This window comes from Anser brachyrhynchus (assembly GCF_964034855.1).
Source record: "Anser brachyrhynchus genome assembly, chromosome: 1".
Taxonomy (NCBI): Eukaryota; Metazoa; Chordata; class Aves; order Anseriformes; family Anatidae; genus Anser; species Anser brachyrhynchus.
In genome coordinates, this window is record NC_137694.1 from 101,042,805 (window position 1) to 101,059,922 (window position 17,118).

General features: G+C 46.1%; 2 protein-coding genes across 6 annotated transcripts in view; one reads left to right on the plus strand and one right to left on the minus strand.

Moving 5' to 3' along the window:
• Positions 1–15,146, minus strand: TNFRSF1A (TNF receptor superfamily member 1A). 2 transcript variants are annotated; one of them, XM_080576827.1, is made up of 10 exons: positions 15,003–15,146; positions 6,604–6,805; positions 6,191–6,319; positions 5,924–6,067; positions 4,264–4,345; positions 3,871–3,938; positions 3,534–3,656; positions 3,154–3,191; positions 2,193–2,349; positions 1–1,618 (listed from the first exon to the last, which is right to left on the minus strand). In XM_080576827.1, exons 1-10 carry the CDS (start codon positions 15,039–15,041, stop codon positions 1,317–1,319), a joined length of 1,284 nt encoding a protein of 427 aa, XP_080432953.1. In that variant the 5' UTR covers positions 15,042–15,146; the 3' UTR covers positions 1–1,316. The 2 variants fall into 2 exon arrangements, with proteins under 2 accessions (XP_080432953.1, XP_080432954.1); XM_080576828.1 differs by lacking the exon at positions 15,003–15,146 and adding an exon at positions 14,418–14,909.
• The window catches only part of CTC1 (CST telomere replication complex component 1), a gene marked incomplete at its 5' end in the record, with an annotated part of 22,800 nt that continues 20,721 nt past the window's right edge, over positions 15,040–17,118 (plus strand). For 3 of the 4 annotated variants that reach the window (XM_080576805.1, XM_080576809.1, XM_080576806.1), the window contains 3 exons: positions 15,040–15,339; positions 16,257–16,346; positions 16,952–17,109. In XM_080576805.1, coding sequence (XP_080432931.1) covers positions 15,040–15,339; positions 16,257–16,346; positions 16,952–17,109 — 548 coding nt within the window. Of the gene's footprint in view, positions 15,340–16,256; positions 16,347–16,758; positions 16,870–16,951; positions 17,110–17,118 lie in introns of those variants that run through there. The other variant, XM_080576807.1, reaches the window with a different exon arrangement.

The following is a 17,118-nucleotide window of genomic DNA, read 5'->3' on the forward strand; positions in this document are numbered from 1 at the left end:
TAAAAATACAAATTTTAATTTGGAACACTTAGTGTATTTACAATAGAAAGCTTCTGTCTAGTCAAAGGACAAGAGATTAAAAAAAATCCACATTCACAAATATGTGGACAACCTGCACCTGATGCAGGCCAATTGCTTTTTGCTACTTCAACTTCACCCAGGGTAATAATACCCATGAGAAAGCAGTATCAAGAGCCTCAAGATGGTACCCAAGCAGTGCTCACAGAATGGAATCCAGGAAGTAGTGTGAATTTATTGAACAGCTGCTAAAATATCTATATCTATATATATATATATATATATGTACACATACACAGTCCCATTTGCAGTTATGTCAGATTCAGCAAATCATTCAGAGAGAAAAAAGCAAGCAGACACAAGCCTACTGACCTGTGTGGAAGCACAGATTTGCAGAGGCACTCACACTACCAGGTACATAGGTACCTCCTCACCCATACGGACACATGCATTCTTTTCCACTCTGCACTAGGACAAACACACAGGCAGGTGTTTTGTTAATGCTGTCTTATATGTTTTCTACATGCAGAAGAAACATTAGAAAAAGCACCAACCATTTTATCTGACCCCCAGGCTCAGAATCTGTATTCCTCTTGCACCAGAGGGCAATGGGAGGTGTGGAAAGGATAATGTCATCCGGTTTCACACTGAGCCACTGCTTCTGAATCTCTGCAACTTCTGCCACAGTGAGAGGGCTGAAGGTACAGCGCTTTGTTAACCAGCTGATACCAAAAGGGTGCAAGTCCACTCCTGCTCCCAGAAATAGGCACGTCCTCCCACAACTTCCCTTGAGTCAGATTTCACAATCAAATGGCTGCAATGTGAGCCAGTTTAACTGTCTGATATTGCAGAAAAAAAGATCTGCAAGAAGAGAGCAAGTATTTTAGCATTTGAACAGCCAGCTCAACCAAGTCACCCTCCAAGTTAGCCTGCTGTATGCTGGGTGACGCTCCTGTTTCAGCACCAACTTGTCTGTAGAGTAGCTGAGCTATCAAGTCACTCTGAGCTCCTGTTTTCACCTTGGTCAGAGTCCGCACGCCACTTCCTTTTTGAGGTGCTTTCCCTCTTTGGGAAAGGAGTTCTTGCAGAGGTCTCTCTTGGTTGAAAACGCGTTGAACTAACTCGGTGGTTGTAAAGAAACCTTGGCTTTCCTCCAGCATAATCTGCTGCTGTCTCCAACAAACCCATTTAAGGAGGGTTAGAAAGATAGGGAGGCAAAGGAAAGGGGAGACAGGAAAGGAAGGGAGATGTGATCCTCTCTCAACAGTCACAGCAAGGGTAACTAAAGCAGAAATAGATCAAAGATGGCTGTGGAGGCTGCAAGTTTGAGGAGAGTTCTGGTTTAGCAAAGCCTCCTGAATAGCTTCACTGCAGCCACTCAGCTCCATCTGGTTGAGAACACAGCTGATACGCTCCACAGTTGCAGCATAGCCCATCTGAAGTTTCCACAGTCTGAGCATTTCATATTGGGCATCTCGTAAACGCCGATGCTCCAACTCAATTCGTTCTAGATCATAGTCACTCAGACCCAGACGCCTCACAAACTCTTTCCACCGAGATGGCGGTACGTGATCCACCACGGTGTAGAGAATAGCAGGATCTGGGAGAAGAGAAGAAATTCAGTATGAGAACCAGGATTTTTCAGCCTCAAGGGGAACATCAGTCATTGAAAGGCTAGATGGTGCCTTGGAACTGTGCATTGCCCCCTCCTGTTCAGGTCTTCTACAGGGTAGTCACACAGACTCACGTGATGTCCAGACTCACTCTTATCCCTCAAAAAACAATGTGATACTTCCATATGCAGTTGTATAAGGTTATGGGCAGAGTTAAGCATATATATATTCAGGGCTTTGCTGCCACACAATCCTATCCCCCCACCCTCCAAAAAAAAAAAAAAGCTCTGTGTCACCATTCCAGAGGCATTAAGACTGACACCATGACAGCACCTATGAGAATCCATTTTGCTGGTAGCAGAAAAAGGCAACAGGAAAGTCTTGCATTGACGTTTAACGTACACAGACTCGCAGGTTCTGGGTGTGTTTATTTGTATTGTGCCATGCATGAAGTATGCATGCAGGTCATGCACACCTGGTAAGGTTTCATACATCCTCCCAGCCACATCTGCATAATCAAGTCCCGGTTTGCCTAGGGAGGGATGGGGGAGTTTCACTTACTGTCTGGTAGCTGCGTCTTCCTGGCAGGTCTGACACAGTCTGGTAGCTCATGTGAACTTTGTGGCAGAGGTGCAGATGGTGGCATTGCATTCACTAACAATTCTGTTTCCTTCTGGGCCTCAGGAAGGATAGAAATTGCACTCCTTTTAACCTCAACCTAAAAGAGACATTGTGTTAGTCCAGAATCACCCACAACACCCATCTCCTGCAAGGAATCACTAGCTTTATATACAAAAATGTAGCAAAGATAGGTAGGGAGCAGGTGATGAGGTTTTAATTCTTCCAATATGTCTCGTTTGAGCAGAAGGTACTAACCATTTATTTCCCAAGGAGATTTTTTGTTTTGTTGGTTGTTGTTTTTTGTTGGGGGGGGGGGTTGTTTGGTTTTTTTTTTTTGCATCACAAAAATGGTAGTCTGGAAGAAATATTTTTTTGCAAAAATCAGGTAAGCCCGGGACCCCAAATCATCACCATTCTACAAGTTCCACAGGACACTTTTCCCATCAACCTTCTTTGTAAGGCTGTGGAAACCCTACCTGGACTATTGCTTGGGCCCTCTTAATTGGGGAACAACAGCGGACCTGAGGAAACATTGTAAAGCAGTACTCAGGGGCTTCTGGGTTCAAGATCTAAAGCAAACTAAAATTACTTCAATTCTCTCAACTTAGGGCATATAGAGAGAAAAAGGGATTAAGGGTCAGCTGTCGCAAAAAACAATGCCTCCGGAAAAAAACGAACACAGAGCCAGAAGTTTGAAAAGCATCCCCTAGCAGAGAGGAAGTAAAATGTTAATGGATCCACCCTCTAGAATGAAAAACTTTTGAATTAAATAACCCTGTTACTCAGCTTATTTGAAAATACAAGGCCTGAAAACAGCCCATGGGGAACAACATTACTCTGGATCCCAGGTTAACACGGTTGAAAAAGGAAGGGAAGCTCTTACAAACATCATCTTGCTCACCTCAGATACTGGCTCCTTGCTTGTCTGCAGTGAAGAAACTTGAAAGAAAAAAGAAAGAAAGCAGAAATAATTTTCACTTCCTCTCTTCCCAGAGAAAACAGGAAAGCAGTTACTCACGATCCTGACCTCAAAAGGTTTTATAGCAAAATGCCCATCTCCCAGCAATGAGCTCACATGCACTTCCAGTCACAGCACAGAAGCAGAGTTGTAAGAACCGCATCAACAAGCTTGCCTGTTGAGTTTTCACATTCCTCTGGCCTTGCAGCAAGGCAGAGTAATGGGATCCCACTGTTTCCCTCACACGTGTGTGTACACATACATTCACATAGCAGAGTGATGTCCACCACAATTAATATCACAGCAGATGCTGCTGTACTCACCGCAGGAGTAGAAAGAAGAGGCTATCCCATTTTCCTGAACCAGCTTCACTATTTTATTTACAATGTAGAGGACAGAGATAACTCCAAATATTGCAACAATGATGCCAAGGACAAGGCTCCCATCTGGACAAAAAGAAGAGGGCAAATGAATGAGAGACCAAGAAAGGAGGAGTTAAACACTGGAGAAAGAATAGTAAGTGAGCACATGCAAATGCCAATGAGAAAAAGAATAACGATTTGAAAGAGGAGAGAAAGTAACGGGTTGACAGAAGGTGTCAACAGAACAAAAACCCACACTGGAAAGATTCCACCGTCTCCCAGTTCCCCCAGTACTCACTCAGCCCAGATGAATTTGGTGAGGTAGTCACTGGGCTGTGACATTGCAAGCATTCTTCTCCAGAGCAGCTGAAAGAGCAAATCAGAGATATGAGCATGCGTGAAATGAGACACCAGCCATTTGCACCAACCCTAAATAACAGACAAATCAAGATGAGCCTGCAAAGCAGAGCAATTCAGCGTGCCTAGTGACTACAGGTCCTCAGTGGTTCACCATGATGCCTACCATGGAGAGGGCCAGAGTGGAGGACACCACCAATTGCCCCAGAAAGCCAGAATCTTGTAAAATCGAGATGGACAAAACCTTTAGAAAAATTCCCTCCCCACAGTGGGACTTGCATCTGCTCTCTCTCCTACTCAGTGGAGGCTCATATAGAGGAGAAAAAAAGCTCACCTGTTGCAAGGCTTGCAAATGTTATCAAGTGACAGGAAGAACATAGGCTTACACCTGCAAATGGTGTTTCTGTTCTTTGAACCTGCAGAGAAAAGAAGAAACTGTTGCCATAATGTGGACAGAGAGGAAAACAAAAAGGGAAAAAAATAATTCTGAGATGGGTGGGAGATCATTCTTCTTAGAGCCTGGAGAATTGCTATTGGAGAACAGAAAGAAGATTCAGTCTATTTTTGAGGATGGAGTTGGGGGAGGACAAAAATAAATAAATAAAAACAAAGGTGAGCGTATCACTGTCCTGGTAAGTCAGAGACCTCTGTAGAGGTTGAGGAAGGGAATAAAATCACAGTGCAGCTGAGACTGGCCTGATGGATAAGGATAGTTCCAGTACAAAAGGGGGAAAAGTCACTCTAGTTCAAGCATGACAGGAAGGGGAAATCACATTAGTTAGGCAAAAATGAGGAAGATGTCGTCCCCAAGCAGCTGGGACTGGTGAGGAAGTCCGTTTGGGGCAGGGAGAAATCACTTCAAGCCATGGGACAGACATATCCACTCTTACGATCTGCTGTGCTCTAAGTGTAAGAAATGAGCAAGCTATTGCTTTTAAGCAAGTCACAGCATGGACACTAAAAAAAGATGTGGGAAGAAGGAGGCAAGAGTAGTGAAGGAAGGACAAAAGTTACATGAAGGGAGGGAAAAGACACTAGAATAAGCAGTATACATTTTGTGGCAAGCGAGTGACAGAACTGAAATAGTTCTACATCAGACAGGAGGGAAGGAAATTGCTCAAGGGCAGTGCAAGACGATGACCCTTGAGGATAGGTGTAAGCATGGGAAACTGACAAAGATCACTGAATGCCAGAGGGAATGCGTTCACCAGGGAGACAATAAAACTCACGCTAAGCAGGGTAAGAGATGTTGAAGGAGACAGGAAATACTGAATTTGCAAGGAAGAGGGGATAGCTTCAGGACAACAACCTAAGGAGCATTCAAGAGACATGAGCAGAACTGGACTTCAGCACAAATTGGAGGGTGGCAAGCATCCTGGGGCTGGGTTAAGGTTTCTGATCCTGACTGCAGTTGAGACAACTTGCGACACCTAGCATGGGTAGCTCTCCCAGACATCTGCACCAGACCCACATCACAGCGTTGGTGATAAAATGCCACTGGGTACACTTCAGCATTACTTTAAAACACTGCACTGTACACTGGCATTTTCAGCCTTTATACGCACAGTGCCTAGAGCGGTTGGTAAGGAAAATGCAATAAGCATCAGGAGAAACAGTCAAAGAAACGCAAAATAAGGAAGGCAAAGGGGAAATCTCCACCAGAACATTAAGACTTTGCTTCAATACATGCAAGGCAGGCAGAGCTACTGAAATTAAGTAGCAAACATCTCATGACAGCCAAGACAAGAAAACATTCAAGGACAAAAAGAAGGTAGAATCTGTGACAGAAAACAGGGATTGATGCCAAAACAGGTAAAAAAGCAGTCTTCCTGGGGAAAGCAGGTAGGCAAAACAAAGAGTTGTTCCAAAACTAAATTCACTTCAGGGAAAGGCAGTGCAGTGTCAGAAAGCAAGGAGAGGGCTGCAGATGTCTATCCTAGTGGCAGCTACCTGTAGGTGTATCTGTACTTGAGCCGTACCCGTGCCATACTCACAGTTCGCAATAATCCCATTGGGGCACGAGCTGCAGTTCCTACAGTGGAAGAAATCAGCCTGGCCAATCTGATATTGATTCTTCTGACAGCCACATACAGTATCTTCCTTTGGGGTGCATGGGGTCTCTACTATCTGCTGGAGGTCTGATGAAAGAAAAAAAAAGTGACTATTCCAACCTCACCTTCAGCTGAGACCACCATTACAATGACAGGTATTATTAGCCCCTAACCTACCCACACACAAAAAAAAAAAATGCTGCAACTCACCTGTACGACACTGTGTACACTGGAAGCATTTAGACATGGTGTTGTCGACAGCTGTGAATGTGCCATTAGCACATGGAAGACAGACAGGTGCCTGGTCAGGCCGTTCACAGTCTTTTGCCTTGTAGGTACCTGCAACAAAAATCACTTAGCAGAGATCTGACAGGAAGACAAATGTGCTGTCTTAGGGAGGCTAGGAGTCACTGGGTCCTCAGAGAAATCCTGGGGCTGACAGGGTAGGACTTTTCCTCTCACCAGCACAGAGTCTGACGGAGGAAGAGAAGAGACAGTAAGAATTTCTACCAAGGAAAGGGAGTTCGGATGTAGCTGTAGGACAGAGAGTTTGAGAGAGCAGGACAGCGGAATGCCTCTGAGGCAAAGGTCACTATTAATGTACTTATTCTACAGTAATGTACCTGCATGGCACCTCATGCAGCAGTGAGTCTCTCTGGGATGTAGGTATTGTCCAAGTTGACAGTGCACCTGCCTCTTTTCCCTCCTCAAGGGGTGAAAGGGATCTCTTCTATCCAAAGCGACCCGGCGGGCTTGCACAGTATATGGCACTGGAGCAATTTCTACAGATTCCTCCATCAACATACAGACAAACGTTAAGATTACCTGTAAATACAGAGGGAGAGGATGAGGAAGAGAGAGAAAGAAAAAAAAACAGGGTTAGGAAGCCTCATATTCCCTGACAGGCTGCACAGCTGACTTTAGCATTTATGATTCAGGATTACTGTAAAAGTGCTTTCAACTGACTTGACCAATTCAGATATCAGAACCTCCAACTGACAAAAGTGCAAGAGAGGGAGATTATTTAGGGAAAAACAACAAAAAAAAAAAACAACGCCATGCCTGTCACCAGTGTTGTTAACATGCCACCCAGTAGCCAATATGCCAGACAATGATAAGCTGTTTGTATATAGAGCAAATACTATTTGTGATGTTCAATCTAAAGATGGAATGCCTTGAAAATGCTGCAGCTTGCAAGAAAGTTACTCAAGAGCAAAGGAATGTCTCATTAAGGAACACAGTAAGTCAGTCCATCCAGAAACTGTTCCAGAGAGAAGAATGCATCCAGTACTTGCAGTTCTACTGAATAAACAAACCAGATGGCAAGTTTGGAGTAAAAAGGCACAGGATGATCTCACAGCAATATGAAGTACAGACAGGCTTCCAAAACTTTTTTTGAGCAAGCCTGCCCTAGAGAAGTGGGAAAGTTAGGTTTTCAACTTCTCCCCAACAAACACACTTTTCCTTTTAAACTGATACTGTTAGCATTCAGCCCAAACAGTCTGCCACAAAGCTGTAAACTTTTTGGGTATTTTACTCCTTTAAGATTTTCTTACCATTTTTAATTTTGAAGACGACTGTCGTCAAGAATTTTAACAGAAATATTGAGATTAGTGTGACTGCATTATGACTGTGTGTGTACACAATGGGAACAACAGCAAAGCAAAGAGTTAAAAGAACAGCCTGTATTGGTAATGAACGACACCATTCCCTGGACACCATTCCCAGCAGTAAGATTGAGAAATGTGGTGTTAATGTCATGGCCAAAAGGTCTACGCTCTGGTAACACCACAGCATAGATGACTCATCGACAAAAGACCATGCACGGGAGGATTTAACAAGGTTGCAGCACAGCACATGAACAAGTCCATTGCCTGTTGGCCCAGCTGAAAAACAGACCCTAGACATGTATTTCAAACATGCATTCAGACAAGTTAAAAACAAACAACAAAAAAGGGGGGAAAAAAAAGGAAAAAAAAAGAAATCTGGCCCAAGATTTACAGAGCTTGAATTCAGCATGATCCTACAGCGAAGACCCATCCCATATCAGCTGACGGCTCCTGAAGGCTATGAAGCACTTGTCCAAAAACTAGTTTGCATTGCCATGAAGAACCCCAGTGGCGTGGTGAAGACTTGACAGCCAGCGTCCCTCATCCTCTGCATCACACACAAGTGACCCTGGCCACATCACCTGGACACGCACGTGTTGGTGCTTCTGAGTATGTTGGGGAGAGTGTGTGCTTATGTAGTCTATGCATCAGGCAGCGTGAATGCATAAAAAACAACTCTTTTTTTTTTTTTTTTGGCAATAAATACCACTTCTCCTGCCCATACAATCTCACACTGAGTTTTATTGCACTAACTTCCCTGCAACGTTTTCCCAATGTGCATTTTTGAAAGCAGTAAGATACCTGGCTGTACGGGCACAGCGACAGAGCTCTGTTTTCTTTTTGCTTCTTTGGCTAGGAGAACTATAGCAAAAGAAAAGCAAACCAAAGAGGGTAAACCACAACGCTGATACCAGTTTTGTGGTTGCAGTCTTCAGAAAGGATACGCAAAATGAGATGGCTATGACAGCTCCATGCTGTCCTGTTTCTCTCTCAAAACTGAAGCCTTGTAGGAGAAAGTAACATACATGAAGGCCATTTAAAACTTTAAGGACAGGTCTTTGCAACTCTGACAAGGCAATAACCCCATTTCTTCCAAGAATTTCAGAGCACTTTGTCATGCAACAGATATCTTCAATATACCAGATGCTAAAATGGTGAACTGGAGAAAGAAAAAAAAAGAATCACATATTTAAATAGCTATCGTTTCAGATTTAATTAGCTGACCACAGGATAAATGCAAGCACTCCAACACTAAGAAAAAAAAAGAAAAAAACTTGTTTCGGCAGCTGACAGTCTTACAAGATTGATTGCCTGCAGGAAAATGGGTAAAAGATCATTTACACAGATGGTCTGACAATAACAGTAAAAAAAAAAAAAAAAGATTCTCTAGCCAATGATAGATCCTCTAACAAGGGAATATATGCAGCTGGCCCCAAAGTCAAACAAGCCAGTAATATAAACAAGGGAGGGAAGCATCAAAGATCAAGCCAAAAACACATACAAGATTGGTCAGAAAAATCTTCAGAAAGAAAAAGAAATTGAAAACACCTTTCCTGATTTTTTTTTTAATTAGATTAAGTGAAAGTGTGTCTACAAGTGTAATCAAACCAGAATCAGCACATTCATTATTACTGATTGAAATCTGAGGAATGGAGTCATAGACCACAGATGACTCACAACCAATGACTTGGCCTTTCAGAAAAAACATTCACACAGGAAAAAAACCACCATTTTAAGCAGCTCCCAAACCGTTCAGCTGTTACACTAGTTTATACCCGTGATAAACTTAATAGAGTTCAGAAAATACATGAAATTATCAAGCACTGAAGCCTTAAGCCACAGATAGCAGGTCAGCAAGGCAGAGTTTAGAGGTTTTGTACAACAGAAACAAAATGATTTTCCATCATTGAATTTACAACTCTCCGCTCCAACTCCACTTGCCAGGAGAAAGAACGAGCACCCACGAACCAGCGCTGCTCAGAAAAATGGGCAGCCTGGATTACCAAAGCCAAATGATAATTCAAACCACCAAACCACATCATGCACACCGGTGATTCATGTTTTTAGTTAGTGGGGACTGCCCAGGAAAAAAGAGTCAGCAGAAACTCTAGGCTTCTCTTCTGAAAGTGCTGCAGAAATAAACAAAATATTGCAGATGAAAACAAGCACTGTTTCCTCAAGCAACTCCATTCCTCTGGGTGACAGCTACGTATCCCCAAATTCTCATCACCTGTGAGGCAACCCTCACTCCTTTTCACATCTCCAAGCACTTACTGCCTGATAGCTACAGTCAAAAATACCGCATAAGCCCTGGAGCTCTTCCGTGCAAACTTTTGGCTGCTGAGGCACAATTAGGAGCCCCTGCAACACCTCCAGACTGAAAATACTCTTTGACTTGCTGCCACCACTATAATTTCCATCCTTGCCACTGCTTCTGCCTCACCAGATTGTGCACAGAGATCTGCAGGAGAGCCAACATCTATGCGGACTAATAAAGGAACAAGGAAACAACAAAGGTAAAAGTGAAGGATGCAGTAAGATGCAAGAGAAAGGTGTGGTGGGAAAGAGAGGACCCTCAAGAGGGTCTTGGAGAGGGTCATGATGGAGACGGTTGTGTAGGGAACAAGATTGCCCTCTCCCAGAAAGCCAGTGGATGCCCAGAGGTGTCAGCAAAAGGGAAAGGCCTCTCAGAGAAAGCAAACTGGATGGGAAGGAGGGGATCAGACGAGTGAGACCTGACTCCTGCCCCCACAATTGGTGCCTTGAGACCCTGCCACCAGTGCACATCAGCTAGCAGGAATGAAATGCTTGCTGGAGCAAACACTTGGGTATGAGTATACCAAACAATTCAGACAGCATTGCTCACCACCAGGCTAGTGCTTAAAATAGCCCCACATTGATAACATCCAGAGCTTGTATCTCCTTAATACAGAAGCATTAGGCTAAAAATTTCAAAATAAAACAATTTTATAAATCCAGATACACTGCTGAAATCCAGAGATTGGGAGGCTTACTCCTTTTTTGTACACATCTAACATATTGGATGTGTAATAAAGTGTTTTCCTCCAAAAACTTATTCAACTGTTTCTCTCAAGGCAAACTTCCATTTTGCAAATTCCACTTCTAAGCTAATGAACTACCTGCAAACAAAAGGCAGTGTAAGTCATTAGAATTTCTCAAATACTTAATATATGCTATATACTTTTTTCTAATAAGGATGAAACTTCCTTTTGCTTTAAAGCTCAACAGGATTATACACCAATGCACAAGTAATCTACGTATCAGTCATCGGTTAGCCCTTTTGGCAAGTCATAAAAACTTGCGATCTTGGAAGTTTGGAAGCAAATAGAGAGTGATGAGACTGAAAAGAAATCAGGGTGCAGGATTATCCTTGTGTTGTTTGGTTGCTTCATCCATTACCAAAATCTCTCCAAGGCTGCATTTTTTAGTTTGATATATGAAGATGCACGGGAAACCAGAACTTCTCCTTTAAGCATTGAGAAATGTATATTAAAGCAACATTTACAGGAAGCTTTTCTCATTGCTCACTAAAACCTGGAAAGGTCAACAAAAGGATAAAAGAGCTAACATTAAAATAATCCTCCATTTTATGAAGATTGAAGAGTGGAATACTACATTGTAGGCCTTGTCTAAAACCAGGAGAGTGATAATAGCTTTTATGCTACTATGAAGGGAAGCCTTAGAAATCTTACTTAAAGATGTGTTTGTCAATAAAGACCACGAACTTCACATCATAAAATGCGTGCATATAATATATGAGTATGCATAGATAAAGTAAAGAGTGGAAGTGATCACAACTATAAGAACATAACTTTTTAGCTTTTCATTAAAGGACACGGTGGTGCACACTACGCCTGAGTCCTGAGCGTGTGCACACAAATGCCACCCCAGCAGTTAGCCTGCCCGTGTTCAGGGCTGACTTTGAGAGTGCAGCCATGCAGCTCCAAATCAGAGCACTGTCTGAGCAAGCTCTGGGAGATGGCTCGGCAGGGTCTCACCCTTCAAACCTCCCTCCCCGAGGCTTTAATTCTGAAAGAGCAGCTGCTAAGCTGGGCACCAGCCCTTGGCCCTTGCGTGAGCTGCGCTGCAGCCACGCTCACGCCCCTTGTCAGTGATTCACTCAGTGGATTCTTTAAGATTCAGGTAATTGCCACACACTGAGTGTGATTCATTAGAACTGACTTACTCCTGTTTGCTTCAATAGAAAAATGTAGCTTTGTGATCCTCTTTCTGCTGTCAGGTTCCCAAGCCTGCAAGAGAAGGGCCCGTGTTTCCAGGCATTCAAAGGAAGCTCATGGCTATCCAAGGGGCGAAGCTAAGGTTGTAACACAGAATACCTTGCTATGTCCCACGCAAAAGCAAGGCCCCCTTGTGATGACTAAAGAAATAGATAAGAGGGAGCAAAATGACAATATTTAGCCCAAATGACAATTTTTTTACCCCAAATAATAATGCTAATGCAAAAAGAATGATTACTCAAAAAGCAAGGGAAAGGCATCCATATGACAATACTGGTTACTTGAGAGAACTGAAATTACCACGTAATTCAGATTGGCACAGGCCCAGATAACAGCATGCTTCATTTGGCTGGAAGTAGACAGCAATCAAGAACAGAAATTAAAATTGATTAATAAGCAGATAAAAAATTCAATGAGTCTGGTTAGACAAAGCAATCAGAAATGCAATCAGACGCTATGGACTACTTAGGAAAGGATTGGAGAACAAAACACAGAGCGCTGATACATCAACATGTAAATCCATACGGATCTTATACTTGGAATCCAGATAACCATACTGGTCTCCAGTCCTGAAAACATAATTAACTTATTTTAAATTGATACATAAATTATAAAGAAAATGGTAACAGGGGTTATCAGTGGTATAGCATGGCTGCCGTAAGAGGAATGACTAAAAACACTGGTCTGTAGAAGAGGCAACCAAGCACAGGATAATCCAGAGGGCCCCCACATCATTAATGCCATGGGGAAGATAAACTAAGGTGGCTGGAGAAGATGAACAGGGATGGCTGTTCTCTTTCTTTTCCGAAGAAAGAACTAATTGGCATCACCCAAAACATGCAGGGGACAGGTTCAAACCAAACACAGCAAGGTAATTGTTTGGTCAACTTGCAGCTGAGGTGTGGGGCTCCATGACACAGCACTGGGGTGCCAAAAATGTGCCTGGGCTCCAGAAGTGACCATTACATCCATCAGAAGGAGAAACATACACAGGTCTCCCAAATACAAAGACACCATTTTGACTCAGGAATTTCTACAGTCCACAGATCCCTGGAAGCTGGGAAAGTGTTTTTATTTTTCACTGCTTGCCACGCTTGCCGTGGTCTGAAACCCTCAATAAAGGCCTGCTGCTGGCCACCACAGCCAACAGGAATACCAGGCCCAACAGTTCTGGCTGACAAACCTGGTAGCCTGGTTTTCAGCTTCTATGTAACATGGCTTCCAGCTTTAAATTTGCAATTCCTCCCTTTACCTTCAGAAGGAATTGATGTCAGGAGCACCCTTATGGCTATTTTTTTTCCTCATAAATCTGAACTGCCTTTAACAAATGAAACCGCCCTTATATATAAACTTATTTTTAAATGAGAAAATACACTGGGCTCAGTGAAGACAGCTGCCATTTTTTTTTCTACTGCAAAAGCTGGAAGTACAAGGCAAAAACACAGAGGACAAGGAAATGATGTTAAGGACATGCAGAAAGAGAGAACGCATAGGAACAAATTACAGGAAATTCTGAAGAATCAGAGGAAACATAAAAGAATTGGAAAACTAGAACGGAGGCATCAAGGAAGTAAGAAAGGCCACGAGGGCAAATGTAGAAGGATATGGACAGTAAATGGAAGACAGGAGGGCATACAACAGAGCAGGAATTGTAACATTAATAAATACAGTATGGTTTTATGGAAAAGATGTGGACTATCTGGAATGAGTGTGTGTGGTGTAATTACGAACTTGAAATGACCACATGCAAATAGGCAGGGAAAAAATGTCCTGAAAAAGAAATCCTACTAAAGGGCGCTCTTCCTCTAACATATTATTTAACTAAGGACAACATAAAGATTAAGGAATTCAGAAATTTTGTGCGTTTTGCTGAGAATAATGTCAGTAATATCACATATAGCATCTGAACTACAGCAAAATATGTGCACCGCCATCATGAAGACAGAAATACACTTATTCGGGTTTGCTAACTGCTTTAAAATCTAAATGCAAGTCACTTCAGCAGTTCACATGCCCTGTCTAGGTCCCGAGATGTAAGTGATCCACAGGCAGGGTTAAGGCACGGAGTGCTCCCAGTCCGCAGCTTTAGTTGCGCTGTCTCGCCAGCACTAGTTGTGTAACTGGTTTCCAAAAGCTTCCACGAGCAGAAATGAAAACTTCTGGAAGAAGGTACCTTTGAGTTGGGTAGACACAACTGTCTGATGGCAAATGAACAAGTTACCCAGCATTATTAGTCTAGAGCAGTCAAGTGCAAGCGTTTGTTACTAGAAAGCTCGGGTATTCAGGGGCAAACAGGTCGATCTTGCAAATTCTATACCATAACGTAAAGCCGTGACATCACGCTTAAATAAAGAAAGGCAAGAAGCTGCAGGACAGGCAGACTCTCAGCGTAAACACACGGAACAACTTCTCAGAGACAGCCAAACCCACTTGCGAGTCAAACCCGCATCATCGCGTTATCACGAAACGATACGCTCCCGGTCGCTATCACACACCCGATACCGCACGGCCGTCCATCCCCATCAGCCAGCTTAGTCACGAAACTCTCAGATTTCTTCCAAAAACAACCTTTTCTCCCGCGAAATTGCGAAGAAGGGCTCAGCCACCTCGACCCCGGACAGCCGAGAAGTTAGAAGAAATCTCAACAGCAAACGCAAACTCGCTGTTTGAGCAGCCCCAAGCTCGGGGTGGGGGCAGAGCCCTCCGATCCCTGTTTGAGGGATCCCAGTCGCCCCTCCCCGAGGTTACTGCAGCACCCCAGGCCGCCCGGGGGCTGCCTGCCGCCAGAGCCAGCCCCTCGGTACGTGGGGAGTTAAGGGCCTCCGGGAAAACCGCCGGCCGTTCCCGTAAATCCAGCGGCGTTTTCCCTGAGTCAGGATAAATCCCGGAAACGGCACCGGGCGCCAGCCCCGTCCCCGCTGCCCCGCGCCTCCCGCTGCCTTCCCCCCTGAGGGAGAAAATGGCTCCCCCGGGGCAAGGCGAGCCCCCGGGCAGCGGCAGCCCAAAGCGGGCGGGGAGGAGGGGGGCCCCGAGGAGCGGCAGCACCGACACCGGCCGCGGACCCGGGGCACAGGGAGACCCCCCCCGGACTCCTGGCCCCCACCCGTCCCTCAGCTCCGGGGCCGCCCGCAGCCGAGCCCCGCCGTGCCTTACCGTGCATAGCGAGCTGCGGGGCAGCGCCGCGCCGGGCATGGCTCCGCCGCCCGCTACGTCCCCATGGCAGGGTCCCGGCGATCAGAGAAGCGGCCCCAGCCCAGCCCAGCCCAGCCCCGGGCGGAGCAGCGCGGAGCGAGCCCGGCCCGGCTCCCGCTTCCTGCCGCAGGCTGCGCTCGGCGGCAGCGAAGAGGACGGGCGGCGGAGGGCGGCCCCAGCACGGCCGCCCCGACCCCCGGGCCGCCCCCGGGGGCGGGCAGCCGGGGCTCGGCTCCCGGTTGGGGCTCGGCTCCCGGTTGGGGCTCCCGGGGCAGCCTTGGCTCTGAAGGCAGATCAGGCGAAGTTCAGCGCGGGCGGCGGAGGCGTCTGTGTGCCGCCGGGGTGCCTGGCAGCACGCGTGTTCCTTAAAAATCTGAACCGGTCGGTGGTGTCGTGTGACTGAGACGGCCGGAAAATACACGGAAAAGGAGGGTCGCTGTAATCTTAAAATTTCCTGATATAAAGCCGTTTCAGCCTTACTTAGTGCAAGTTCGTGTGGAGCTTCACCCTGCAGCTGTAAGGGAACTCTTTGCCCCTTAACTACATTGTAAGCACATAAGTACTTTTAAGAAATGCATTTATCAGCCCAGAGTAGCATATTTGGAGTGTATATGCCCTGTACCTTTTAATGTGAAGTATATGTCTTCCTGTACATTTCAGTGAAGCAGCTGCAGGGGCAGTGGGAAGTAATGTAATGATGCAGTGTAGGCAGTATTCTGGATGAGCTCTGCTTAATACGTGTTTCCAAAGGTAGTGTTTTAAATATAATGAAAAATAACGTACACAGTGAGGAATAAGTGGCTAAATGATAAAGAACTCTGTTTTATTTGCTGTTCCTAAAGCCTCACCCTCATGTTGCAGAGCCATTTCTGCTCTTGAGGTAACTTTTATTCTTTGTATATCTGCTCCTGCCCCTCGCCTGCTGAGGATGACCAGCGTTGGCCATTGCTACTTCAAGAGACAGGTGTCATGAACAGGAGGGACCACGAGTGGGACAGCTGCTGCACCCATTTACCAGGGACAGCGGACAGTCTGCCACGGGGAGGGTTTGTGACAGGGCACCGTCCTCCCATTTTCTGCAGTTATCTCTGTACTGCACTCAGAGGCCTTTCGATTGAGCTACTAAGCTTTGTTTTGGAAGAACATTCCCGTTTCACATGCAGAAGCCCCAGACATGCATAAAATCAACACTGGGCCTTCCTTGAATTGTTTCAGATGAAGCCAAACATCTCCACGCTCTTGTTTGTACTCCGGGCTTGCTTATCTGCTGTACAGAAGCCAGCAGCGGCACGTGCACGGCACAAGGTAACCAGAGCAGCGCAGCTTCATGGCTCCGCTCCCTTCAGCCTCGGGGCCGGCTCCGGCTGGTCCGCAGCAGCTTCCTGCAGGGCTGGAGATGGCCAGGCTGCCTTTCACCTGGCAGTGGCCACCTCCAGGGGTAGGGACGGAAGAGGTTTACCAAGTTTTGCCTGGCTCGTTCCCTTGCCTTGACCAAGAACAACACAACACCCGTTCCTAAAGGGAGAGATGGAACGAGGAGGGGGAAACCACAGCTCTCGCGGAGCGTTCACATTCACCTCAGACCATCACACGAGCGCATGAGGCATCGCTCTGCACGGCCCTTCGGCCTTCCAAAAAAGAAAAAAGCCACTTCACCAGAACAGCACGAGTGTCAGAGAAATTATTTCCCCCCCAAAGCAAATCTCCACACACAGGACTGGAGCGGGGCGGGGGGGGAGCTCCCGGCGGGCCCCGCGCGCTTCCCGCCGCCGCCCCGTTGCCGTGGTACCGCGACCCGGCCGCCATCATGGCGGAGCCCAGCGCGGCGGTGAGGGAGCCCCGGGCTTCCCCGGGCCGCCCGGTCCCCCGGCCCCGCCGCGCTGAGGCCCCGTGTGTCTGCTTCTCCGCAGGAGCGCCGCTGGCTGCAGGCTGCCGGGGACTTCGTCCGCCGAGCGCTCCCAACCCGACTGGAGCCGGGCGGCGCGGAGCCGCCGCCGTCACCAGAGCTGGACGCGGTGCTGCGGTGCCTGAGGAGAGCGGGCCGCGGGGAGCTGCCGCTCGGCTACAGGTGACGGGA